The sequence below is a fragment of the Etheostoma spectabile genome, chromosome 12, assembly GCF_008692095.1.
Source record: "Etheostoma spectabile isolate EspeVRDwgs_2016 chromosome 12, UIUC_Espe_1.0, whole genome shotgun sequence".
In the NCBI taxonomy this organism is placed as follows: domain Eukaryota; kingdom Metazoa; phylum Chordata; class Actinopteri; order Perciformes; family Percidae; genus Etheostoma; species Etheostoma spectabile.
Genome location: NC_045744.1, coordinates 18,783,702 through 18,809,688, shown reverse-complemented (window position 1 = coordinate 18,809,688; position 25,987 = coordinate 18,783,702). Strand labels below are relative to the sequence as shown.

Genomic DNA, 25,987 nt, shown 5'->3' with positions numbered 1-25,987 from the left:
TTTGGGGTTTTGTTACATTTGCTCCCATTCTAGAATAGAAGTGTATGGAGAAGGTATAAGGACAAATACAAAATAGATAAACATATGTACAATCTACTAACTATATATGGAAAAATAAGGAATATGCAAACATACCGAATGCATACTACAATATATAACAACAGTGTCAGTAATACCATTGCTGAAAAATGGGAACTGTTGTGCAGTATAAATTTGCATTATTAATGCCTTGCAGAGTACGGTACAGTTGAATTTTTATTGCAGTATTAGCACAGAAAATTGCACACATTACTCAGTATTGCACAGTTGAAAGAAGTGAATTATAGGAGTACCTATTCCACCATTGACAGTTGCATATTAAGAACGTAGGTTGGATATTCAACCGGCTACAAAACCGTAATCTGCTGCACACACAAGAAACCAAAACATTACACTTTATAAGTAAGAAGTAAAGAATGGTAACAAACACCAAATTGTTAAGCATCTTTTTTGACATGACTTTATTCTTCTTTGTGTTTGATAAACAGTAGTAGTTGGAGAAACAGTGCAATAGTTGTGCGTCTAGGAGCCTAAAGTCTGCATGTAAAACTCCACTCCCTTTGATTGAGAGGAGACCGTTTGATGAAACCTGTTGCTGCCCCCTAGCGGTCGAGCGCTGGAACAACATGTGACGTTTCCCCACTTCCGTCTTCAGCGCGTCACATGATCAAAACAAGCCAACATGGCGTCGGACATGAGCAGTATCTGCAGATACGAGCGCCACTTTCAATCCTTTCCCATCCGTATTAAAATATAGACACAAGCTTGACTTTGCAGTGATGTTCAGTATCTGGAAACACGGCCGGTTAGTTTGCTGCAGTGAGTTCTGGCGGCTGTAGAGGGAGCTATGAGTGAACCGTGTCAGTCATGGAGGATGTGGAAAACAATAGAGAAGTAGGTTTGTTTACAGTGCCCCAGTCTCAGCATCCAAAGCAATCCCATTCTGAAAAGTTACATTCATACTTGTAAACATGTTATATTGTTTGTTTAGTATCTAATGCACAATTCCTCTCTCTTTTTTCCCCCTCTGCTTGCAGACATTTTTACGAGTTCGAGCAAACAGGCAAACAAGATTGAATGGTATGTACATACAACGTGTCATCTTCTGAATATTGCTTATTAATATAAGTTAAATGGCTCCAACGACGTTTTTTGATTTGAATATTGTTAATAAGAGTTCATTACTGTGCTCTGTCTGTTTTTGGTCATGGGCTTTCTGGAAACATTGTATAGATTTACCTTAATGTCAGTAAAATACTAACAGCATACATCATTTCCCTGTAGCATTACGTTTCCAGAAGTTAAATATAAGTCAATACAAGAATGCATGATGTGAAAATAAATAATCACCACCACAAAATACATAAGAATATCACTGGTGTCAAGGCACAGGAGACAAAATAGTTTGACTATATGATGGTAATATATTACCTAAATATTGGATTTAATGGGACATATTTTACCACTGCATATTTGCTCTGCTGTCAGGTGACGTTTATCTAGGAATCCTCATTAAAGCATAACTTTCTCCAAAATGCAACCTAGGGTCTTTTTATGAATGTACCCTAGTCAAACATTTCATATAAAATCATAATTAGGATGGAAACGCCACTTTTAAGATTTACTGTATTCTCGTTTTTTGGTCATATGGCCTTTTGAATGGGAGAGCTGGGGGCACTACTATGATATTGATGGCATCAAAATCGCTATTTTTTTTTTTAAACACTAAGAAAGCTCGACACAACATTAAACTTTGATCCAAGTTGTCCACATAGTTTGTGTACACCGAATTTACTAAAAAGGTTTTAAGAACTCACTGTAGCGGTTGTTTTTTTCTATCGCCGCCATCTAGCAAGTCGAAAAAAGTTGAGGGAGGAGAGTGAAGATGGAAAGCTCTTAAAGCTTAGTTCCATATAAAGGCACGGGTAATTTGTTGTTTTGTTGTTAGTGAAACACAATATTGACCTTGTAGTTGAAAAGGAGCCTCATATAAGAATGACATTTCCTCCTATGGAGGCCATTCATTCGCATTCGGAGATCGATTCTCTTTGACCGGCGGAGATTTTGGAGAGCTTAAACAACAACATCAAACTTGAGTTGTTCTCGTTAGTAAACCCTGTGAACTCAAACAATGTTCTCAATGCTTGCGTTGACGTGTGGAGCCCCTGATGACACTTGGAGCAACGTTTGATGTTGTGTAATATTCTTAGTGTTTTAAACATTTGTAGTAGTGCCCCTAGCTCTCCCATTCAAAAGGCCATTGGACCAAAAAATGGAAATACGGTAAAATCTTAAAAGTGGCGTTTACGTCCTGACTATGCATTTAAACGAAAGTTTGACTCAGGTAAATTTACAAAAGGACCCTAGGTCGCATTTTGACAAGAGTTACGCTTTAATGATGTCATGTCCTGCGGAAGGGTTTTGTGTTAATCAGCCTGAAGAAGTGAAGGGGTGTTGCCAAAACGTCAACCAGTCAGTAACTAATAAATAGCATTGGGGGGCTTTCAGTATACTGTCAGTGTGGATTGATTGATTCATTTTGATTAGGTTTGTCCAGCACCCAAACCATTTTTTATAGTATGTTTTGTTGCCAAAAGCCTCTCATCGAATGTAGAGATGTACCGATACCAGTATCAGTATCGCCTCCGATGCTGCCTAAAACGCAGGTAGCGGTATCGGGAAGTACTGGAGTTAATGCACCGATACAGTACCGCGTAATAAAGCCCTAAGGAAAATCTAGGTTAAAGTAGTTTATTTATGTTCTTTTTCCGTTATAACGGACTGTAAAACTGGATAATAAAATAAAGTTCTGTGGCATTCATAGTTTGAGAGTTTAACCTGAGCCAGACCGACGACAAAGTTAGAAATCATATCACATTCATACAGGGATAGTAGTATACAGCTTAAAACATAATAAAATATATGACAAACTGGTATCGGATTAGTACTCTGCATCGGCCGATACGCAAGTTCAGGTAATAGGATTGGTATCGGGAAGCCAAAAATAGTATCGGACCATCTCTAATCGAATGGGCTAAGATCATCTTAGCTCTTAGTAGCCCCAGTTTGTCCTTTTTTTATAGATTACATTGGAGTCACAAAGCTAAGAATCCGGTTTTCCAAAGAATAATCAGGCCACCCGAAGAAGCCAGAAGGTTGTTAAACAACACTTAATGCTGTTATGACGTTATTTAGAGACATGGCAAAAAATCAGGTGTCAAAGTGAAAAGCCAACACTCCTTTTTGGTAATATTTTGGATTAAAACCCAATGCTAATAGGGAACCTATGATTAAAAAAATTAATGAGGCAATCTGTAAACTTTGAAGGTGCCAGCATCTGGAGGCAACATTTGTCTAGAGTGGCCGCGATCAGCTCCGGAGGCCATGTCGCAGCTGGAACGCGGCGCAGCTGCGCCCGTCTCTGCAGCGAAAGCTTGACCAGAGAGGCCAGAGATCAAAGTAAGCGCTCTACAGATATTGAGCGTCATTGACAAATATCTCTTTCTTGTAAAAATGTCCGGTGTTGTCCCGAGTTTATTAACATGTGGGAGAGTTTCCTCACTGTGGAATCCCTAATGGGCAACATTGTGGCGTCACTCAGGTGGCAATGCGGCCAATGGACCTGTCTCACGGAAGATATTTGGACATGTCCCAGTAGGAAAAGCATTGGTTTTGAAAATAAAATCAATAGCTGAATTCCATTCTGGCTCACTGCCATGGCTTACTGGGACGCTTGAATAGAACGCAGCCATCAGTCACGTAATTCACTAAAGTGGGTTGCAAGACAAGAAACGTCCTGTGCATTCATAAGCCTGGGTTCGTAATACTGCATTTCTAACATGGTCTTCAGGTTGAACAGAGATCCTGATCTCTTAGCTAATGCACGATTAATCATAAAATCGTGATGTCAATTCACGCTGTTCACGAGTACATTTTTAAATATATATACATTTTTTTAGGACTTTGATACTCATTTATTTTTACAAGCCGACTGCATCACAAACTCTGCTTATTTCTTCTGTGATTTTTAAACAGACTGTATAAAATAGGTTTTACAGCACTCCCCAGCGCTGCAATGCTCTCCCTTCTCTTCATTGGAGCCTCTCTGTTTACAGGCTTGTGGCGCAATGTGCTGTAGATGCAAAAAGAAAAAATCTATGTTTGGTACTCACAATTTGTCTTGTTTTGTCATGGTTTATGTGTGCAACAAACCTTACATTTTGTGAGAAAAAAATTGTGAAATCAATTCTTAGCTAAAAAATCGCGACTTATATTTTCCCCCAAATTGTGCGGGCCTGCTCTTAACACAGTTAAACACTCCATGATGTTAAACACAGATGTCAGTTGACAGTGTTGCTTCTTTTGCCATGCTACTAAATAAAATGTCACGATTTTTCATTCAACCCTTCAACTTTTAATAAAACTACTTGTCGTTTTTGATGAAGATATACTGAAGCAGTGTAAACCAAGATATGCTAATGTAATCTATATATTTGTATCTTACCACACTGGTTGTTATCTCGCAAGAATGTGGTGTTTCCAGTTTTGAGCCAACACACAGATAACTCAGCATTTGTCAGAGCTGACAAGAGACTTAGTTTAAACTTCGCCCTTCATTACTTTCTCTCTGCCCTCACATGGAAGCAGGAATCATTCTCATGTGGGGTATAACAGCTGGGGGGGGGGGGGGCTTTGCCGGACCTAATTAGCAGGCCTTTCCCTTCTCTATTTAACAACGCTCCCCTCGATTAGTGTCAGGGGAGAACTGGTGAGGAGAAGGAGGAGGAGGCTGTTTCTCTCTTTAACCCGCCCTGCCTCACTTTCTCCATCGTCTTCCCTTGCAGTCATGGCGTATTGCCTTAAGTCCACCTCCTCCTCTCCCTCCATCTCTTGCCACGGTCTCTCCTGGCCTCATCTGCTTTCCCAGCCAGCTAAAAATTAATGTCCCCGTGCGCCATTTGCAGTTAAGAAAAAACGACAGAGACTCGGGGCGCAATGACGGCTGTTCTGCTCTGTTAAATTTCTAATTAAGTGTGTGTGTGTGTGTGTGTGTGTGGGTGGGTGGGTGGAGCGGGGGGGGGTGAGAGAAGGGCAAGGGAGGAAAAACCAACGCAGAGGAATGGCGTGGATGTTGAGTGAAGGAAGGGGATTGAGACTGCTGCATCGGTCTCTTGTCACTTCTTTCTTTACACATTTTAAGAGTTTAGCCCTCTCAGCCTTCCCTCATGCTTCTAGGCTGGTAAATAATTAAGATTAGTGGGCAGCTACGTATATTAGACTGCATATGATCCAGTCAAGGAAGATTCATCCGACATAAATGCCCCTCAGGCCTTTTTTAGATTCTCTCTTGTGCCTTGAAACCAGTGATATTATCATCAAATGAAACATGCTTAAAACCTCAAATGATGATAACCATGTTATACTAAATTGACATTGAAAATGTTTCTCCCTGTCTCTGTCTTTCTCTCTTGCCTATCATTTCCAGCACGTATAGGGAAGATGAAGAGGAGGAAGCCTGAGGAGGGGGGCCAGGTATGTCCGCTGTGCAGCGCCCCATTGGCTGGTAGCGAGGAGGAGATGAGTAGACATGTGGAACAATGCCTGATCCAGGTAGTACAATCCTGGCCCTGAACCAGTCGGACAGCCTGTCAACCTTTCTTTTCCTGTAGATGCTGACCAGTCACCTCTTTATTCCCTGTAGATGCACCAATCACTTCTATACATAAGTGTAGATAACAACCAATAGCAACTGTAGCCACTCTAGATACTAACTTCCTTTACATGGCGGTACTGCATGCACATCATATGGGAATTACTATCTAAAAGACCATTACAAAAACCACACTGATATTGAAGTATTTACATATCCTTGATTCAATTTTGTCACTGCAAAGCAGACGTATACATTGATTTGAAGCACAAGGCTGTGGTTTATCCCATATGACATGGCTGCCTCTCATCCATCGGCATGCAGCTCCTGTATGGGCATAACCGTTACATCTTTAGTATCTGTACATGAGGGCCAAGTTGGCTTTGCTTGCGGTAGATGTAGCCCCAACAAAAAGATATTTCCAGTCACCACCTCTCTCTGTTTGGTAGCTGTCAAACCAATGACACCCTGTCATGTCAGAGTTGGTCACCAGTCCTTCTTTCCTGTAGATGCTTAACAGTTCCATTCTATCCAAGAGTAGACAAAGGACAAATATCATCACCCCTGCTCTTGTAGTCCACCTTACTGACTGCTGACTGTTACACTAGCTATAGAAACACTAATACCTCTTTTCCACTAGCACGCTTTAGGCTTTCCAGAGCTGTACCATTCTGTGTGAGTTGTGTTTTTATCACATATTCATCAGTGCAGATACTGGGCTGAGCTTGCAGCCGGAGCTCTGTTCTCCTTTTGTTTTTAGTGATCAAGTGGACTGAAGATTCTCTGTTTGATCCTATCTCCTCTTTGCCGTTTATCTAAACTAGAGCTAGACATAAAATAAAAACAAAACAAAGCTTAATTTTTGCCATTTTTCTATTGAGATGGATCAATTTGAAACCAATCCATGGTGGTTTTTATTTTTTTAGCAACAGCAAGCACAGCAAAACAAAGCTGTTGAGAAAACTGAGTCTACCTTCTGTTAGAAACATATTAAATGTAGGAACAGAACGGTATAACACAGCACGGCGTCTCCTGAGTTACACACAAGCTTGATTCGCAACAGAAGAAGAAAATAGTTGGAGTCTCTAGGGAAGTAGTTGGTAATTTAGTGCAGTGTGTGCAAACCTTTAAACTCTGAATACGTGATTTAGATTAGTAGTCTCTTTTCTGGTCTCATTTGTGTCCTATAGACCTTTCCCAACCACGTATCTACTTATCACAGCTGGTCATGGTATGGTACAGATAAAGCGTGCTACGGAGATCCGACCTATCTTCCACCACACCATATTTTGCACAGTAAAACAGTGGACTTTCAGCTGTTGAAATTTGCAAGAAAAAAAATGCCTCAACGCATTGCTGGTTGATTAACATGTGTCCCTGTGTATGTGTGTGTGTGTGTGTGTCAGCGTGAGGGTGCGTTAGGCGATGATGACTCTGCAGACATGGATGGAGAAAATGGGCGGGGCTTTGAGGAGTACGAGTGGGCGGGGCAGAAGAGGATCAGAGCTACAGCTTTGCTGGAGGGAGGCTTCAGAGGTACAAACACACACACACACACACACACACACACACACAGGTATTCCTGTCCGTGCCAGGCACACCCCAGTTAGCTGTTTGTAGACAGGGTCACCCCAGAGCCCTGTTTCTTCTCGCCTTCCTTTTTTTTCCGCGTTCTGCCTGTCTGTCTCCTCCTTTGTTTCTCTGCTCATCCATCATTCCCTCTGTTCCTGTCCAGTGTGAGCAGTGTTTGTTCTGTGGGACCAGTGTTGAATGTGACCAGGGAGCTGTAATGGTGCCAGTGGTCTGGTGGCAGTGTAGGTTTGCCCTGGGTCAGCCCAGCCCAACTCGGTTCGGCCCTACAAATCCTCTTAGCAAGGGGAAGGAAAACACATTTAGCTGGGAAATTGACCCGTTGGTCACCTCTCTCTCTCTCTCTCTGTGTGTGTGTGTGTGTGTGTGTGTGTGTGTGTGTGTGTGTGTGTGGTGTGTGTGTGTGTGTGTGTGTGTGTGTGTGTGTGTGTGGTTGTGTGGTGTGTTCCGCCCAGAAATGCAATTATAGAACTGGATGGGAGAGCTGGTCACTGGGGACATGGCTGCTCTGTGACACAACACACCTACAGTGGTAGCTCTCTGTCACCGTCTCTTTTTGGTCCTTCTCAGATTTTTCAAACTTGTTTTATTCTGTTTAACTACTTTCACTATTTAGATTTTTAGAGATTAGAGCTGCAGCCACCCTGTGTTTGATTAATCATTCATCCACAGGTCATTGTCTAGATTCAATTGTTTCTTCTATAAAATGTTCAAAAGCGTGAAACAATGTAATTCACAATTCCTTAGAGCCTGCGATGTTACTTCTGTCTACTGTTTGCTTGTTTTGTTCGACCAAAAGTCCAAAATTCAAAGATATTCAATGTACTGTCATATATCTCAAATAAAAGCTGCAAATCTGCTCATTTGAGAGGCTGAAACCAGAGAATATTTGGCACTTTTGCTCGATGCAACAATTTTATTTATGCACATTTCCATGCATGATTTAAAAAAAAAAAAAATACATATAAATCTGAGTTTGTTAGATTTTGACATATGCCGTATTTGTCACACACAAGTTTTAGTGAAATGTTTTGTCTACTGAGGTTTTTATTGTGTAGTCATTCCATGCGTAAGCCTTAAACACAGTAATCCTCCATGTCGGAGGAGCAGTCATATTTAAAGGTGGAGAATTGGCTTCTTAGAACATGAAACATAAGGGTGGTCAGATGTAATGTGATAAAGTAGATGAACAGCCTCTATATGTTTTGCCCAATTATTTTAACTTTCAGTTGTTGTCCATTATCCCATCTTCTTTCATCCACTTGGTTTTCTGATTTGTACATATCTGGAGACAGTAACTTTTAAATATTTATAGATAAATATAGATATAGATATTTTTAAATAATATTTTTAAATAATTTAACTTATCAGAATCAAGCATCAAGTCCTTCTAGAGAGAAACGTGATGCATGTAAGAATCAGAAACATAACACAGTCGGCTCAGTTTTATATGTATTTGCTAGATGAACCTTTCCTCTAAGCCTCAGAGTGCCTCTAAACTAAGCGTACGTTTTGTCTCTGTTCACCTAATTGTTTAAATACGTGCAGTTTGACGTTTTAAACTGCACTGTGCTGCCACAGTGGCCTCCCATCGTGGCACTCAGGTGTTTGTGTGTTAAACGGGGTGACGAAGAATGATGGAGGCAAGCCATCAAGATGTGCACAGATGGCGGCAAAGAGTAGTTATCCAAGTCATCGAAGAGGCTCTTTCAAACTCTCTAGGCTCTACCTCGGCTTTCATCCGTCCCTCTTCCTGGTCGCCTCCTTCTCTCCCTGTTCGATCTGTTGTTGAACACACACATGCTGAGCCTCACCTGCCTCCCTCTCTCCCCTCCCTCCTCCCCTTTCTGCGAGCCAGAGAGAGAGGAGACAAGACAGATCAATGTTGAAATCTCAACTAAACCTCGCCAAAGAACAGCTCGTGTGGTGGGAGGTGGTTTTCGCCACCCGTCCATCCATCTCCCCCATGCTCCTTCCATCCGCCCATCTCTCTTTCACGGCGTTAAACGAGCAGACACAGGACCCTTCTGCCTTGCTGTAATAGGGCACCTTGTGATGTGACACAGATAACTGAGGTGGCCTGGGGAGAGCGACTTGAAACGTGCGCGCGCACACACACACACACACACCCGGCAGAAGGCTCAGAAGGTGGATTTTGTCTTGAAAGCTTAGTGGTTCTAACACTTGCCACTGAGTCCTGCAGGCTCTTGAGAGCCAGCGGCGAGCTAGACGGATATAGAGATGTTGCAGGGGGTCTGCTCAGCTGGCGGGATAAAGAGAAGCCCTATCCCTCTGTGAAGTGCCACCATCCTTCCCTCCCTTTGAGAGCGCAAGGAAGAAAGGCAGAGGGAACAAGGCCCTTTCAAGGGGGGGAAGAGGGAGGGAGGAAGGAAAAAAATCGAACAAGCTCAGTTTATGATTCAACTCTGTGAGGGAAGACTTCCCTGTGTCTCGCACCGGCTTAGTCAGGTTGAAAGGACCCACAGCACAGACCGAGAGCTTTCTTTATCTGTCTACTGGACTGTCTGTCTGTCTAAGTCTTGGTTTCATGAGCTGAAAAGCAACTGGCTTTTACTTTTAACTTTGCAGGATACACTAAAAAGTCTGTATTTAAGGGAGAAAATGGTTTATTACAACTAAGTTATTATTGTAGCTTCTTTTATACTAGCAGCAACATGAGACCTGAGTTTTGATACTGATTTCCAAACAATGCTTTTTTTATATACTCTTTATTTTCAGGGTTCGTACGGGTGCTTGAAATCCTTGAAAGTGGCAGAGAATGATCAGGAGGAGGCAGATGAAGAAGCCAGTTGTAACCATTTGTTAAAATAAAATAATAACAATAAATAGTAGTGCATCAACATAAAATGTTGATAGTGTTGATTGAAACAATAAACATGATTTTGACTTTGACATACATGCAACAGTGGAGCCAGTAGTTTACTTTTGTCTCCATACACACCAATTGTCTGCTTCATGGCTGGTGATAATTTCACATTTTACATGTTAGAAATAATTTATGGTTTTAAGTTAAGGCTCACCTAGCTGCCTGCGTTATGCCACTGTTGCAGTCGAAAGGTATTTGATTGGCTACATATTGAAGCATTAAATTATTAGTTCTTGTAACCACCAAGTTCTGTGAAAGATTAATTGTAAAAAGTTATGTTAAATATTTCTGCATCAGTTCTGTCTCTTGAATGAACTTTATAAATGCGGAGTCTGTTGTAAATACATACTTCTCCACTGAGCCATGCAGAAGCCTGATTTTTTTTATTATGGAACTATAGGCTATATGATCTTGATGATACAACTTTGCAATTGTTGCTTTGGGGCGAAAGTACCGATATTTAACACAAATATCGGTACTTTCTACAAAACTGGCTCGTTATTTTAGTTTTGTACAAGAGGCACGGACACGCATCTCACACCGCGAGCGGGTGCGCACGCCACACAGAGAAAAAAGTGAGAGAAAAGAAAAAGAGACTAGCTGTCCGGAGGATAATCAGAAGAGATTGTGTGTGTGCGTCTATGAGAACTGTAAGTCGTATAATTTATGTGGTCAGTTCATTCAAGCCTTTTGTTGTGTTGGTCTATAGTTCTGGCACATTTAAAGTAAGTTAGTTAGCTAGTGATTTTGTTGCTTGTGTTCTTCACCTGTTAGCTGGGTTGCACGTTGCATCAAAAGAGAGAAGTTGTCTCCATCCGTGTTTTAACAGACACCTGGGGCGAAGTTGGAAACCAGGATCGGCTTTAAATACAGTATACAGTACCTAATCTAGTCTTCACTAACAAGTTTCAAATGCTTTCACTAGAGTTACGGTTAATGTTGTATGCGTCATCAATAGCATATTCAACCTTAATGGATGGGACTATACTGTACGTTGCACTTGACGCACCACTAAGTCAACTAGACAGATTTGGCATTCTGCGTTAATTCGTGGCAAATCATTGCGGCTTGACGGCGCTAACGTTGGCACATAGTATGGACGGCGACATGATTAAAAATGGAGAAAACGGAGATCCCAGAGATTCGGTAGACAAGCAGCAACACATTCCCATCATCCTCAGCCTTATCTGAGAGAGATGTTTGAGACAGTAGGCATCAAGAATGACTCCTGGCCAATGTGCTGCAGAACTTCTTAATTAATGTCTGTTTAGTAATTCATATTTAATCCTTTATTTTCTTTCCAAAAGCCATATTTGAGCACACACACATACATGTAGATTCCTTTTAAAAGTTAAGGAAAGATTAAAAAAGAAAAACTGGATCTGTGAATTCTCACAGAATCGCAACTGAATTCATATCTTGCTGCTCAGTCCGAATCTCTGTCACAATATGTGATGTTTTAGGCCTGTTGGCAGACATCCATTTAAAATGTAGGCAATGGCAGATAAAGAGCCTTTTTTCCACGTCCACAAAGGTTTCTCAGCGTGCACTCTGGTAACATTTGTGTGGTCCAGGTAGCTTTCATAAAAAATGGTTGTCATTCACAAGGCTACTTTTATACTTTAAGTACATTTCCAAGCCTGTACTTTGTTACTTTTACTTAAGTAAAGAAGTTAAATCAGTACTTCTACTTTTACCGGAGTATTTTTTTAACACATATGTGTACTTCTAGTTAAGTACGGGGAGTGAGTACTTTTGCCATCTCTGTTGTCCAGTAACCTTTCAAAACCCCCCAAAATATATAAAGTTAAAAAGTATATGAAACAGAAGAAAAACAAAGCCACACATTGGAGAGCTGGACTCTGCAAATATCTGCCATTCTTGTATAATTCAACTCAAAGATCAAAATCTCAGCTGTTGGCTCGGTAAGCACAGTGTTATTACCAAAAGCAATGAAGGGCAAATGAGGGATTAGATTTTAATTTTATACATTGTTCTATTTAGTTGCGTTGCCTAATATATTGTGTTCCTGTTTTTCTTTAGTGTTTACTCCTGCTGTTTTAGTGGTATTACCAAGTTTGGAACACAATAGTTGATCTGTTTGTTTAGCCGCAGACAGATGGAAAGGCAGACAGGGAGGCAGGCAGACTGATCCTGAGGTTTGATATCAGGCTGTCCTGAGAGACAGAGGAGGAGAAGAGGGGGATTATTGCAGGTTGAGATGGCCCAGAGGGGATTGAGAAGAGGAGAAATCTGTGCTTTGTAAATGGACTTCAAAGATGGCCGTCTCATGCCTTTGTGTCTGTGTCCCTTTCCCCGTCTCTCTCTCTGACCTGTAAATGGCAGAAAGATAGTGCGATGGCCTTTGACTCCCCTCCTCTCTGCTTCTTAGAGGGTCCCGATAATTGCTATGGTAACGCGATGTTGCCGAGGTCGGTCGATCGGTTGATCCACGTTGTCAGTCAGTCTGATGAGTCCTTTGATCCTGTCTGCATCTGTACTTGTAGTGTTGTTGTGGTGACATGTATGTAGATTGAGTGTCTCCAGTGTTGCTGCCATGAAGCATGTAACTCTGAGGATAAAATGTGTAGTTAGTATGTTAAGAGTCAACGATATTCAGGAGATGGTTATGATAATGAGACAGAGAAGGGTGGCCCTGTAGGAGTCGGTTTCTGTGTGTATTGATCATGCCTGTATAGCAGAAAACAGGGGAAATTGTGGACTAGTACATGAGAGGGAGAACAAGTGATACATGAGTAGAGAGACAAATAGAGAGATCAAGGGTGGTGGAAGATAAGTAAAAAAAGAAAAGAAAAAAAGCCAACTGTCAACAGAAGAGAAAATGAGTGGAAAGGGGATACGTGGGAGAAATGTGAAAGAATAAAGGTAAGAAAGAAGGAGTGATGACACAAAAAAGGAGGGAAAGAAGGTGAGGAAAGGAGGAATGGATGGGAAGAGAGGTAAAGAAAAAAAGAGGGGGGGTGGCGTTGGTGCATAATGTGAGTGAAAGGCAGTTAGAGTGGGGCTGACCTTTCCCTGGCCAGATTAGATTGGGCTGCCAAGACTGCTTAGAGGGACAGATAGAAGCACTGGAAACACACACAACAGGCCACACATGCTCACAGTTAAAACACCGGAGACATGTATAGTGTGGACGTTCCACAATAGGCCATGCATCAGTAAGAAAATACAGCATCACGTCCATCTTTAAGGGCATCATTTAAAATGTCTGGGATGCTATTTTGTATTGTCTGTGTTTTATACACTAACTGATAGTCCTCTATGGAACCTGTGTATTTAAATATTCTTGTTGTGAGCCCTTTGGGTTAGAGGTCTTCACAGGTCCACTTAGTTCTTAAGCTGGGTTGATAGGCAATGCAATGATTTTGGGGCGTATCCATGGTTGAAACGGCAAAGTCCCCGGTTCAAATTCCGACCGGGTGCATGTCTCTTGTCATCTCTTCACTGTCACTTTTGTTTTCTCAATTATTGAATGCAGAAGGCAGAAAGATCAATGAGGACGATTGGTCCCACCTCATGTAATCAACTTAAATATGGACTCTAGATGTGACTCTGTATCTCACTTGTCACCACAGTGTTGTAGGTGACAACGTGTGCAAACGAGACAGTTAACAAGGTATTTGATGGTGGATTGGGAGGGGGGAAGCACTGGGTTTTCCACAAAATGACCAAGCTAAAGCCAGTGAAAATAGGAATAAAAGTCCAACTGTTTCACCACGTCCGACTGGATAATGTAACATGTGCTCTGCTCACCTTCTGCCATGCCCTGAAAAACCATAGCCTCCGTAGCCGAGCAGAGCCAGCGGAATGCTAGATTTATGCTGCGTGGCCAGTGTTCCCATATGTCCCCCTCTGCCACTGAGACCCAATAAAAGTTAAAAGGTGCTTTTTATTTGATCACTAAAAACCATGGGCCTGTTGTAAAACGGCTTAGCATTGGTGGCGCGTCTTAATCACAGCGGCTTCCAGTTGGTCCATGCTCACATTCGCTCTCCTCACTCCTCATTTTTTTAAATTATTTTCTAGAGTAAGCGTGAAACGAATTACACAGTTAAGACTGAGGTGAAACAGTAGCAAATCCCAGAAGATCCTCGTAGACGAGCCCTAGCGGCTGGTCTGCACTTTGACAAGGACGCCACGGGGCAGTGAGACACTATAGTGCACTGAGACCAACTGTTATAGGAAGTCAAGTATCAGGACTTGCAAGCACACTGGGACAAGGGGGCTCAATAAGATAGCTGTCAACTCTGTTGAGCTTGTATCTGGTCACAAACACACACACACACACACACAAACTCATGTTACATACACACAGAGAACACTAGTCCAGCTGAGAGCTTGTAGAAATTGGGATAGGTGTAAATAAGATGGCTGTCAGGCCTGTCACAGGCAGACGCATCCAGAGTCACATCTCAAGTGAAACACATGCGCGCGCACACACACACAAAACACACCTAGTTACCTCCAAATAGTAAGTAACTTACACACCTGAACACTCCTGCACACACCTTACCTACCATTGCTTGGTAGATAGATGCGGTGTGTGACAGGTAGACAGACACTTGCACGCGCACACACACGCTCACCTTCAAGTGGTTGGAGATACAGGGTCTAAGTGACAGAGGGACAGACAGTCTCAAACAAACACTGAAGTGACGCCTCTAAGTGACGGACACACACATACACATACACACACACACACACACACACACACACACACACACACACGCAGCCTGCTCTGTGGCTAAGTGGAGCTGAAGGAAGCAGTCAGGCAGCGGTAAGGGTTTGTCTGGGCGTTCATCACTGGGTTTATAGAAGTGCCACTCACACACGCGCACACACACTGCCATACTCTCCCTCTCTTCCTCTCAAAGATTGATGGGTGAGGTGTCCGTCTTCATCAGTTCTTCCCATGTCTAAACGCGGTCTCTTTCTTTACCCTCGTCTCTCTGACCAAATTTTTCTCGTCTACCTCCATCTGCAGAATTTGTAATTGGTCAGGAAAAAGTCAAGTTTAGACTGAGCTAAATTTAAGATCTTCAGGTTTGTCTAAAAAATGGTTAATAGGGTTCTTATAGAGGCTTTCTGATTCCTCACTTATGCAGGGTTATTTAAAAAAATAATAACATTTATTTTTACTTATGTTTGCTGGCCCATGTAGATGTAGATACTAGAGGTGTTAAAATGAATCAAATAATTGATGCATTGAATCGTAGAAATGGACGATGCTGCATCGATAGTCTACCGGGCCGTAATTGGTTATTTATGTTTCAATTTAATGTATGCCTAAGAACCTTTCTGTTTACCTATTCTGTAATGTTTTGCACATTCAAGAAGTGCCATGTGCTTAGTGCTCCAGTTTTATATATCCAATTTAGTCTGTATTTATTTTTGAAGCTTGAAAAACTATGACTTAAATATCCTACATGGCTATAATAGAAAAATGATTTGACGCATTGAGATGCATCGAGATATCAAATCGCTGACATGATAATCGTAATCGAACCGGGAGATCCGTGAAGGTTCACATCTCTTTTAGATACTGGTTTTAACCATGACATTTAGGCGAGGCAGAAGTGGAAAAAAAGCAAAAAAAGACACAATTCGTAAATTGTTCAGTTTCACTAAAATATGGGAACCTGCAGCTGTGATGTATTTCTTTTTTCACGTTGTATTCGATCACTTGTTGACCAAACCTCACCACACTGTTTTGGAAAATTAGAAGAGATGAGGCCAAGGGCTGTTGTGCAGTTGTAAGTGAAAGTAATTCCAATGTAGGCTTCACATATCACTGATGACCTGATCACAAGAGCATCTTTTTAAATATTGAATAAATTTAAATGTTACACTTTACATATAATGCCTTGTAGTGGTGGGGGGGGAATCGATTTGTAGATGCATCACAATTCTCTCTAGAACGATTCGGTAATCAATTCTGCTAAGTTAATAATCAATTATTATTATTATTATTTATTTATTTATTTTAAACGTGTTGATTTTTATTTAAAAGTCACTGTCTCCAGACATGAACATATCAGAAAACAGAGTGATTAAAAGAGGATGGGATAATGGACAACAACTTAGTTTAGGCAAGAATGCAATTGCTATTTATCTACTTTATCACATTAAATCTGACCACCTTCACTAAAACTTGTGTGTGACGGATACTGTATATGTCAAAATCTAACAAACTAAATGTATGTTTTTAAATCACGCATGGAAATGTACATAAAAAGATGCATCGATAATCTGTTTAGAATCTAATCATTGGCCTGGGAATCAAATCGTAAGGTGCCCAGAGATTCCCACCCCTAATGCCTAGGGTTCCCTTATTCCTACTTTAGTGACAAAGTAAACAAAAGTCACGCTGACAATTATCGTCTTCTCACAGGAACCGGTTTTGCAACGTGTAGCATTAAGGAGAGCGCAGCAGACAGCGACGCTGACCTAGACGTGGACGGGGACGACACCTTGGAGTACGGCAAGGCCCAGTACACCGAAGCCGATATCATCCCTTGCTCTGGTGCCGGAGAGGACCAAGGAGAGGCCAGGGAGAGGGAGGCACTACGGGGAGCCGTGCTCAAGTATGAAGCCTTACTAACTTAACTAAACGGACGAAATGAAATGCACCATCGATGCTCCTTTCATACCAACATTTGTGTGTCTGTGTTGCAGCGGTGGGATGCCTTCTAACAGAATAACGCCTGAATTCTCCAAGTGGGCCAGCGACGGTAAGTAGGGCCAAAATACAAATTATTTTCCGAAATGTATCTTTAGGATTTTAAAATTGCAAGTCTTGCACAAAGAGATAATTGACCAAGAATGTTGTATATTCATTGCACCTTATCCTCATTTTTCCTCATGTTTTTTTTTTTTTTTTTTTTTTTTTAATGTAGCAGTGACGTGTGTGAATGCTTATCACAGCTAGAAGAGTCACCATCCAGTGTTAACCCCGCCACCCGTTTGTTTGTTTACAGAAATGCCTTCGACGAGCAACGGAGAAAGCAGCAAGACAGACCCCGGCACTCCTTCATCCTCCACCTCTTCCTCCTGCGCACCACGCACCTGTAAAAACAGCGAGATCGAAAAGTAGGTCACACATATGTATGGACGCACTCTCATGGCAATTCGATGACTTTGCGATGAGTTTTTGTACTTGTGGGAGAGTCGACTCGTAGAAGGTCTTTACGGATACATTTTGTATGGATTCAGTTTGTTGCCGTGCGTGAGACAGGGAGGGTCTCCAGCTGTTGATTTTTACTGCAGTTGTGTTCTCTCAGAGCTCCCTTCAAATCATTAACGGGACATAGACACGAGCTGATATGAGGCACACACTCGTTTCAAAACAGCAGTGTGAAAACACATGCAAATGTTTGTTCACACTGGCGAACACACACACGGCTTCAACCCCACCGTTCATATACTGAGACATGATGACATGGTAAACAGTTGCTTTCTCATAGCTTTCCAGTAACACTTTCAGATTGGCAGACGGTGACACTGAACATCAAACGTGGCATAAATACAGGTGGAGTTCAGATTTCACACCTTGTTTGTTGATCATTTTATGTCATGATTTATATCTTGACTCCCAGTTGGATTTGGGGAGTAGATTCAGGTGGACATGAGGAAAAACATGGCAATGTCCAAAACAATTACCCTCTTGTCCCACAGTGGTCAAAATTACACAAATAAATAGGAAAAAGATAATTTCTTATTCTTATTAACTGTACATACTGAATTTGGGTAGATCTTTACTGATTGATCATTTACCACATGAACCATAAATCAACTTTCAAAGATGGAAGCGCTACTAACAACTAGAAGAATAGAATTGTGATAGAATAGAGCATCCTCTTGGCATCACACACCAAACACTAGTAATTCAATAAGACTTTGTTGGTTTACCAGTAAAGCCGCACCAAAAAATTCCAAGTCGACTCTGAGTTGCCACTTTTTTTTACCATGACATAAAAAGTGTTATAAAAATCCTTATGAACTCCTGATTGGCTGCTGCCAACTTTTGTAGTTAGGGTCGTTTTGTGACATGACTTGGTTTGTAGCAGTATAGCCTTTTATGCAGTTATCCAGTATTGCTCTATGCACAATGACAGCTAAAAAAAAGTGCTATGTGACTCAACTGGCAAAATGAGTTTGACTAAGAGGGCTCTGAATCACTGACGTTTAGAAGGCAGCCCTATCAGAAATACTAAATACAATATAATGACCTGTAAATATGGCTGCAGCTTGAGGCTGGATAGGACAGTTAAATAAAAAAATAAAAAAGTCTCCTCGCTCAACTGTGTTTCAAACATACATACCCTCACAAGCAGACACACTGCTCTATTCATTAGAACACCCGTGTGTGAAAGGCCAGCACTCTGTAATTCCCTCATTTCCATCTCCTCATCCATATTCTGCCACAAGTAAACAATCTCTCTTTCTCACACACACACACACACACACTGTCCCCTGCATGGGTAATAGAGGTCAGATCATTGCAAGAGCAAAGTCGGTGGGCAAAGAGGGATTTGGTTGATTGGTTGCTTCTGCATGTCTGGCATATTCTCCTGTCCTTTTGCCCCATGTGATTACACCAACACACACACAACACACAACACACAACACACACACACAAACACAGAGCTGGGGTCAGTCTGCTTGTTGCCTTCCATCCCAGACCTTATTTCTTAAAGTGATTTCCTTTGTCCACCTGAAGTGCCTTTTAAGAATACCCCCCTAAAAATCATCACTCTCATCTCCTTTTAGTAACCTTTCCTTCTTCAGTCAATTTCCTCAGGCAAAATGTTACGGTATAAATGATTGGAGTGTTCACTGCGTTGTTTTTCCTGTTATTTGAAACCTCAGTCAGGGCTGCATCGGCTAGCAGAGTAGGAAACTAATGGCAGAGTTGTCTTAACTGTATATTTACTAGAAGTCTTATTGAAATCACTATTAGTGCTGTTTGCATGTATTGTACGTATGTTCCCCATCACCTCTGGAAAGGCTGCACGCGATAAATGCTTCATTTAAATGAATCAATCGACACTCAGTGTGAGTGTTCCCCATATCAAATATCAGCAGATGGGGTAGCTGGTGAGTAAGCGGAGCAGCTTGAAGTGTATTGATCAGAAATGGCACTGCAAGGCAAGAAGTGTGTGTGTGTCTTTGTTTACTAAGCGAGGGGATGCATTCGATAAGTTGTAGTCTGTGCTGTGATTGTCCTTGTTTGTGTGTGTGTGTGTGTGTTCGAGTGCGTGAGAGACAGCGATGTAGGTGGTCAGACGGTGCTAATTGGGTCACTCATACACACACATGTATAGTTGGTATGTTTTGATGAGGGAAAAGGCAGCCTCCTCATGGTGGTTAGCATAGCATGGACAGTTTTAGCATCAGTGAGTCCAAGTTCCTCTTCAGAGCTTTCACTTACTGCAATTCAAGTTTTTTGTTTTTTTCTTTTCTATTTTCCTACCACAGAGCATACATTACATCAGACTAATGTCGGTAGGGGAATATCTTTTGGAAATAAACGTAATCTTTAAGATTTAGTTTCGTTGGAATCATCTTTCTCGCCTGAAGCTCGCTGCCAAGAACTAGCTTAAATTCAAAGAATTTCTGAAGAATATGGGATGTTATGACTTTGTTATGAACGAAAATGCATGTGCGCTTGTGTTTACATGATGTTCTGGCTGAGGTCTTAGTGGCCCCCTGCAGCACAACATGCCTTAATTTAAGTATCCATTTAAGGAGAGCCAACTAGATGCTGAATGATTGCACTGGAACAAGCAGTCAGCTGGCTGGAACAATTCCCTGCCTCACTCTTCTCCGCTTGCTATAAATGCACGTATTTGTGGAGCTTCTGTGCCCCTCCGTCCCCAAATGAAAATGAGATTTGTCTCCTTTCGTTACATTGATACATTGTGTGTGTGTGTGTGTTGTGTGTGTGTGTGTGTGTGTGTGTGTGTTGTGTGTTGGTGCGTGTGTGTTGTTGCGTGCGTGTGTGCGTGCGCGTTAGTGAAATCTCTGTGTCTCTGATCCCAGATGGGTAATGATCTGGTCGCCTCCCAGGGCGTCCTCGTTCCCTTGCTCAATCCCCCGCAAGATAAATGAGCTCACACACACTCACATATATATATATATATATATACATGTACAACGCCTGAGATGCTCTCTCCCCTCCAAGATAAATGGCCCCTCCAATGCCGCCAATGCGATTGCTGCCAAATTTGGTGCTCCAGCTGGAACAATGCGGAGAGATTTCCATGTGGTTTCTGCACATAATTGAATCTGTCCTCAATTTGGAAGTGATGAAGCTAGATTTGTACCCTCCATTCCCCCTCCCCAAACACACACACACACACACACACTGCCCATTCACTGCCTTTTCTGTGCCTTTTCCCCTCTGATTCTTCTCTTTATTGTTTTCGCTAAGCCACCTTTCTCTCTCTTTTTCTCTTTCTCACTCTTTTCTTTCACATTTCTCTTTTCTTCCCTTCCCCTGTCCTAATTTTTCTCAAGCTGGTACAAAATGCCCCCTCCCTTTTTGCAATCTGACGCCTTCACACACACACACACTGAGAGATCGGGCTAAAGCAGGGGAAATCAATAGTGACTTAAATGTTTTATCATGGTGTGTCAGTGTAGTTAAGGCCTCGGTTAACAGGGTGCAGCATGCTCTAAAGGGATTTACCGCTGCTATTTTCACAGCACCTGCGCGTGAGAGATTTATTTCCCTACCTGGTGGATAAAAATGTTTGCTAGAATATTGTGTTTTTAGAATTAGTTGTGACATAGTTTTATCATTTGCTGTATAGAGAGAGAGGGGGAGAGAGAGAGAGAGAGAGAGAGAGAGGCCAAAATGTAGGTAGACAGTAGATTAAGACATGGGGCCGATTGAGATGGATGTTGGAGGTCTTCAGCTACACACAAACACACACACACTAATGAAATGAGAAATAGCCACACACACGTTGGGGATGGAGCGCTAAATAGAGGGGAGGCACAGCCATCTATCTGTCTCTGTCAGGCTTTCTTCCTTGCTTGTCGCCATAGGGGTGACTGGAGATGGGAATGCAATGCAATTTCACTCTCTTTCACTCGCATATATACATACATGGACACACCATTCAAACAGCCCTGTTGGCCAGGAACTAAGTTGGAGTAGTTTGAGCTACTTACAAATGTTGAGCGTTTTCAACCCCAAGCCTGTGACACTGTGTGATTCACAACTTTTGGTTTGTTGACCCGTTTTAGTTTTGCAACAGCATATGACATAGCACATGTTACATTGTTGTATCACCACCAAAACCTGCATTTATACAACTGCGTAAAATGGGATCAAATGTGTGTGCCGTATATTTGTTTTAAAGCAGTGTAAATTACTTAAATCTCCCCCTGGAGCCCACACTAGTGGAAACCTTCTGCTATGCTGAATAGAAGCCAACTCACACATCATACAATCCTCGTATATTTTCTGACACTAAACTGAATACCTTACATTTTAGTCTGTAACCCAAATTGAACTGTTAGCTTGTTTCTGTAAGTCTACTTGACATGTTTGCTAAGCCAGACATATTTTTTTTGTATTCTTGGCTCCAAGACTGAAAAGGTTGAAAACCCCTGAGCCAGCTTAAATCAGTGACACACGGCACAGCATAAAGGGCTTAAACTCAAGGATTTTTACTTGTGGTTCTTGCTGGTTGAGAGGCAGTTTATCTCTGTGTGTGTCACATCTAGCCCCAGAGAGTTGTCTTTCCTTTCCTTGGCCCTGGGAAATCATCCTGCTCTTCTTTTAACCTCCATTAAATCTTTGCACCTCCGCCGCCCCCTGCTGCCTCCACCTCCACCTCCCCGTCCCCCCTGTTTAGATGGCTACAGGCGCATAAAGATAGATTAACTTGTCTTGTTAATAGCATTGGGAAATTAAACAACTTTTTTAAATGTGGTATTCTATGAATGAATGAGTATTCATGATAGAGATAGAAAGGACAATAGAAAGGTGAGTGTTGGAGAAAACAAGAGTAAAACTTCTTTTTCCACCTCCGATCTTTAACTCACTTTGGACAAAGAAAGCAACCCTTGGCAGAGTTTTGTGCTCGACTGAGCAACAAAGGGCTTTAATGGAGCTGTTAAAAGAGACAAGACAGCCTTGTTTTAGGGACAACCCCCATCCAGTCCCGTCCAGCCCAGAGTCCACTGCCGCTTTATAAGCTAGCAGGCTAATCAAGGCTAAATGGCTTTTTACAAGCTCAGAACTAATAAGAGGAGAGGGTAAAGCAGTTTACAGGGCATGGAGTGGCGAGTCAGTCTAGGGAGTCCCAACTAGGTCTTTATAGACACGGGATGGTGATGGAGTTACAGGGAGGTGCTAGAGAACGTCGACTTTTCTCACGGAGGAAGAAAAACCTTGTGCTGCTTTTGTGGTGGCAGAACGGCTCAGTGTTCTGGAGTCCTGACCAGCCTCGGTAGTGCCGCTCTGCAGCTGATCCTGACATCACGCTTCCTCTTGCAGGAAGGAAAGTGATGTGAAATCTATAAGTTTCTTTGAAATATGTCAGGGCGACATCAAGCTCACGCCCCGTGTAGGCTGAGTCCTGAACAGCGGACCTGGGTTTGAATCTCCTGACCTGTGGCCCTTTGCTCTGTGTCACCCCCCCACCCCCCCCCCTCTTTCTCCACCCTTTCCTGTCATTCTCCAGCGGTTCTATTGAATAACAAAATGGCAATAAAAGACCTAAAAATAATCTTTCAAATATTTTATAATTTCATTGTGTAAGGGATAATACCTGACAAAGTGTTTGTTCCACATTGTAATGAGTGATGCAGACGGAAAACCACTCATCTCAAAGCTATAAAAAGGCATAAGTAGGGTTGCAACTAATGATTATTTCCATTGTTGTTTAATCTGTTGATTATTTTTTACATTTGTTTAGTTTATAAAACGTCAAGAATGGGGAAAACAACTCTGTTCTCAGAGCCCAGTGAAATCGTATTGCTTGATTGAACAGTTCCAATCCAAAAGATACTAATTTCACAATGATATAGATGTGTGAGAGGCTGGAAACAGAGAAAGAATTCAGTTTTTGCTTAAACCTAAACGTTAAATCGATTTTTTAAAGTAGTTCCTGGTTATTTTTCTTTTGATTGACACGTAGGGTATTCATTACAGCTCCAACCATAAATAATCAGAATTAAAGATGTCCATCAGTCAGTTGTACAAAAATCTTTTTTTATTTTATTTTTATTTCTTCCTATATTTCAAATCCCCTGCCACTTGTAATGCTTGGCAGCATATAAGGGGATGGGTTACATTCAGGGCTAGGAGCTGGCAGCCAATCAAAATTGAGAGATTCCATTAGAAATGGAAACAATTGGTGCAGTATACACTGAGTTATCCTCCTGCTAAAGTAAGCACCCAACGGGCTTAAACTGGACAAGTTTTAAACATGTTTTTAGCCTCTTAACATGTTCTGAGTAAACACAGTGAATCTGACTGAAGTAGATGTGAGAGAAAGACATTCAAGTTGTGTTAATTCATAAATCTGTTATCCGGTGAAGTCCACACTAGTCAATTAACACAACTTTTATGCCTTTCTGTCACATCTACTGCAGTCACTTGGAAGGAATCACTGCACATGGGTAGGCACTGGTAATGACATTTTGAACATGTTAAGAGGCTAAAACACATTTAAAACTTGCCCTGTTTAAGCCTGTTTGGTGCTTATGCTAGCAGGAGGATAACACGGCACCAATTGTTTTCATTTCTCTCGCCACTGACAGCACTACTAATTAAAAAAAACAAACAGACCTACATGTTAAAATTGACCTGAATTCTCCTTTAAGAGGTGTAACAGAAAGAATGAGGAACAACAGCTGTATCCGATGTCGGGGTCAGAGAGTTTTCATTGCTCCTGGACAAGTCTCTGCCAAAAATAAACTGAACTTACTGCAAACAAAGGCTTCTCTGCTCAGCTCCACAGTGCAGCTTAATTTTAATTCAATCTTCAAATAAGTCTTAATGTTCACTTTATTTTTAATGAGTTTTTGATGATAAGAATAAAAAAAAATAAGATGTAAATCTACTCATTCTGCACACAGTCAAATGGATTTACAGAAACCTGTCTAAATAGGAAATTGAGAATCCATCCTTATTTTGCTTTGCCTGTAGCCTGCTGTTTGAGGATGCAGCAAATAAAGCCATATCCTAGGACACGCTAAGACACACACACACAGCCACACACACACAGCCACTTATCGTTCTATTTTGCGCTCACCCTCTCTTCCCTCTCTCCGCTTGTCCTTCCCCATCCAGATCAATACCATAGATCAGCTAGCTATCAGGCTGCAAAATGACCACATCACCATAAACACACACACTCACTCTCATTTTAACACACACGCACACACACACACACACACACTGCTATTGCGTGTTGCCAGAGAACGAGTGAATGGCCATAATAAACACAGGCCGCCTTGCCTCGTCTCGCTGCTCCAAATCATCATCAGCAGCGTTGTGGTCTGTGCGTCGGCCATATTGATTTAGTTATGGCTGCTTCATATGCTGTCGGACAGTGTTAAATGCACATTTTCTGTTATCATGCTACACATTAATCAGAGGCTGCTTAGAGGCAGGAAGAAAGGGAGGTCGGTGCATAGAATGAAGGAGGGATGGACGAAGGACACAAGGAGAAGAGGAAATAAATACAGAGGAAAGGAAATAAATTGAGAGGGATACATGGATATATGGGTAGACGGAAAAACAAAAGCGATTAGACGCAGTGGATGAATGATTAGTGGGAGATGTGAGATAAAAGAGGACAGGGCACTTTACAATTTCAAAGATGGTGGGAATGAGCAAGGGAAGGGGCTAAAATTGTAAGGTAGGGCCTTTAGTAAAATAAAATGGGGGGGGGGGGGGTACGACTATGTACTGAGCTGCACAGAGACAGGAAGCAATGTTTAAAACAACTCATGTCATGCTACATACAGATTGACACAGAGAGCAAGTTTGTGTTGCAGAGAGGGCCGTAATCAGTGGGCTACAAATAGAAATTGACACACTTATGTAAAGATGGTAGTAAATTAAATTCCCATTGGCGGAACAAACACATATTTAGATATAGTAGGGTCACAAAAGAGTGCAATAGAGTGTCAAGACTGATGGTGCGTGTGTTTGTATATGTATATATATCTATCCAAACGCAACATGCAGCAAAAGTACACAGGTTGGAGTCGAACCTGGGCTTGCTGCGTCGAGGAGTAAACCTCTATAAATGGGCGCCCGCTCTACCAACTGAGCTTACACAATAAAGTTAGAGACAGGTGATTTCCTTCCAATTTCCTGTAGTTTTTTTGTGTCGGTCTAAACAAAGAACGTTTTCCAAAAAATCCACCTGAAACACTACTGTGGTTTTAACAGTGTTATGATTTTTCTTACTGTAGTTTGACTTAATGTTGTCAATGGTTACACGCTTTCTCATACCCAACTATATGTGTCATAATTTTAGCACTAAGCATTTCTCCCTCTTTTCTTTCTCTCTGTTCCTCTCCCCCAGGGTAACGGAGGAGGAGTCCACGGCTACCACCATGGAGGCTCTGAAGGCTCGAATCCGAGAGCTGGAGAGGCAGATACTGAGAGGAGACCGATACAAGTGTCTCATCTGCATGGTGAGTATAACATTCACATGACTGCTTTCGGTTCACATCAACCCTTAAAGGAAGTATTGTGCCTTTTGTCAGGAGGCACTAAAATAATGCGGATTAGAGGATTGCTAGTTTGTGCTAGGGCTAGTAGTAGC

General features: G+C 41.8%; 1 protein-coding gene and 1 long non-coding RNA gene across 13 annotated transcripts in view; one reads left to right on the top strand and one right to left on the bottom strand.

The window, feature by feature from the left end:
• rnf220a (ring finger protein 220a) overlaps nt 1-25,987 on the top strand; it is a 167,379-nt gene that overhangs the window by 131,318 nt on the left and 10,074 nt on the right. For 4 of the 11 annotated variants that reach the window (XM_032530620.1, XM_032530625.1, XM_032530626.1 and 1 more), the window contains 8 exons: nt 1,077-1,119; nt 3,367-3,498; nt 5,525-5,649; nt 7,096-7,225; nt 16,579-16,771; nt 16,863-16,918; nt 17,165-17,276; nt 25,745-25,856. In XM_032530620.1, coding sequence (XP_032386511.1) covers nt 1,077-1,119; nt 3,367-3,498; nt 5,525-5,649; nt 7,096-7,225; nt 16,579-16,771; nt 16,863-16,918; nt 17,165-17,276; nt 25,745-25,856 — 903 coding nt within the window. Of the gene's footprint in view, nt 1-658; nt 934-1,076; nt 1,120-3,366; nt 3,499-5,524; nt 5,650-7,095; nt 7,226-16,578; nt 16,772-16,862; nt 16,919-17,164; nt 17,277-25,744; nt 25,857-25,987 lie in introns of those variants that run through there. The other 7 variants (XM_032530628.1, XM_032530627.1, XM_032530623.1 and 4 more) reach the window with 4 other exon arrangements.
• Nucleotides 6,304-15,439, bottom strand: LOC116698618 (uncharacterized). 2 transcript variants are annotated; one of them, XR_004334261.1, is made up of 3 exons: nt 15,359-15,439; nt 10,653-10,656; nt 6,304-6,317 (listed from the first exon to the last, which is right to left on the bottom strand). It is a non-coding gene; the product is annotated as an uncharacterized LOC116698618 (long non-coding RNA). The 2 variants fall into 2 exon arrangements; XR_004334262.1 differs by lacking the exons at nt 6,304-6,317; nt 10,653-10,656 and adding exons at nt 8,039-8,050; nt 11,045-11,049 and having other exon boundaries at nt 15,359-15,437.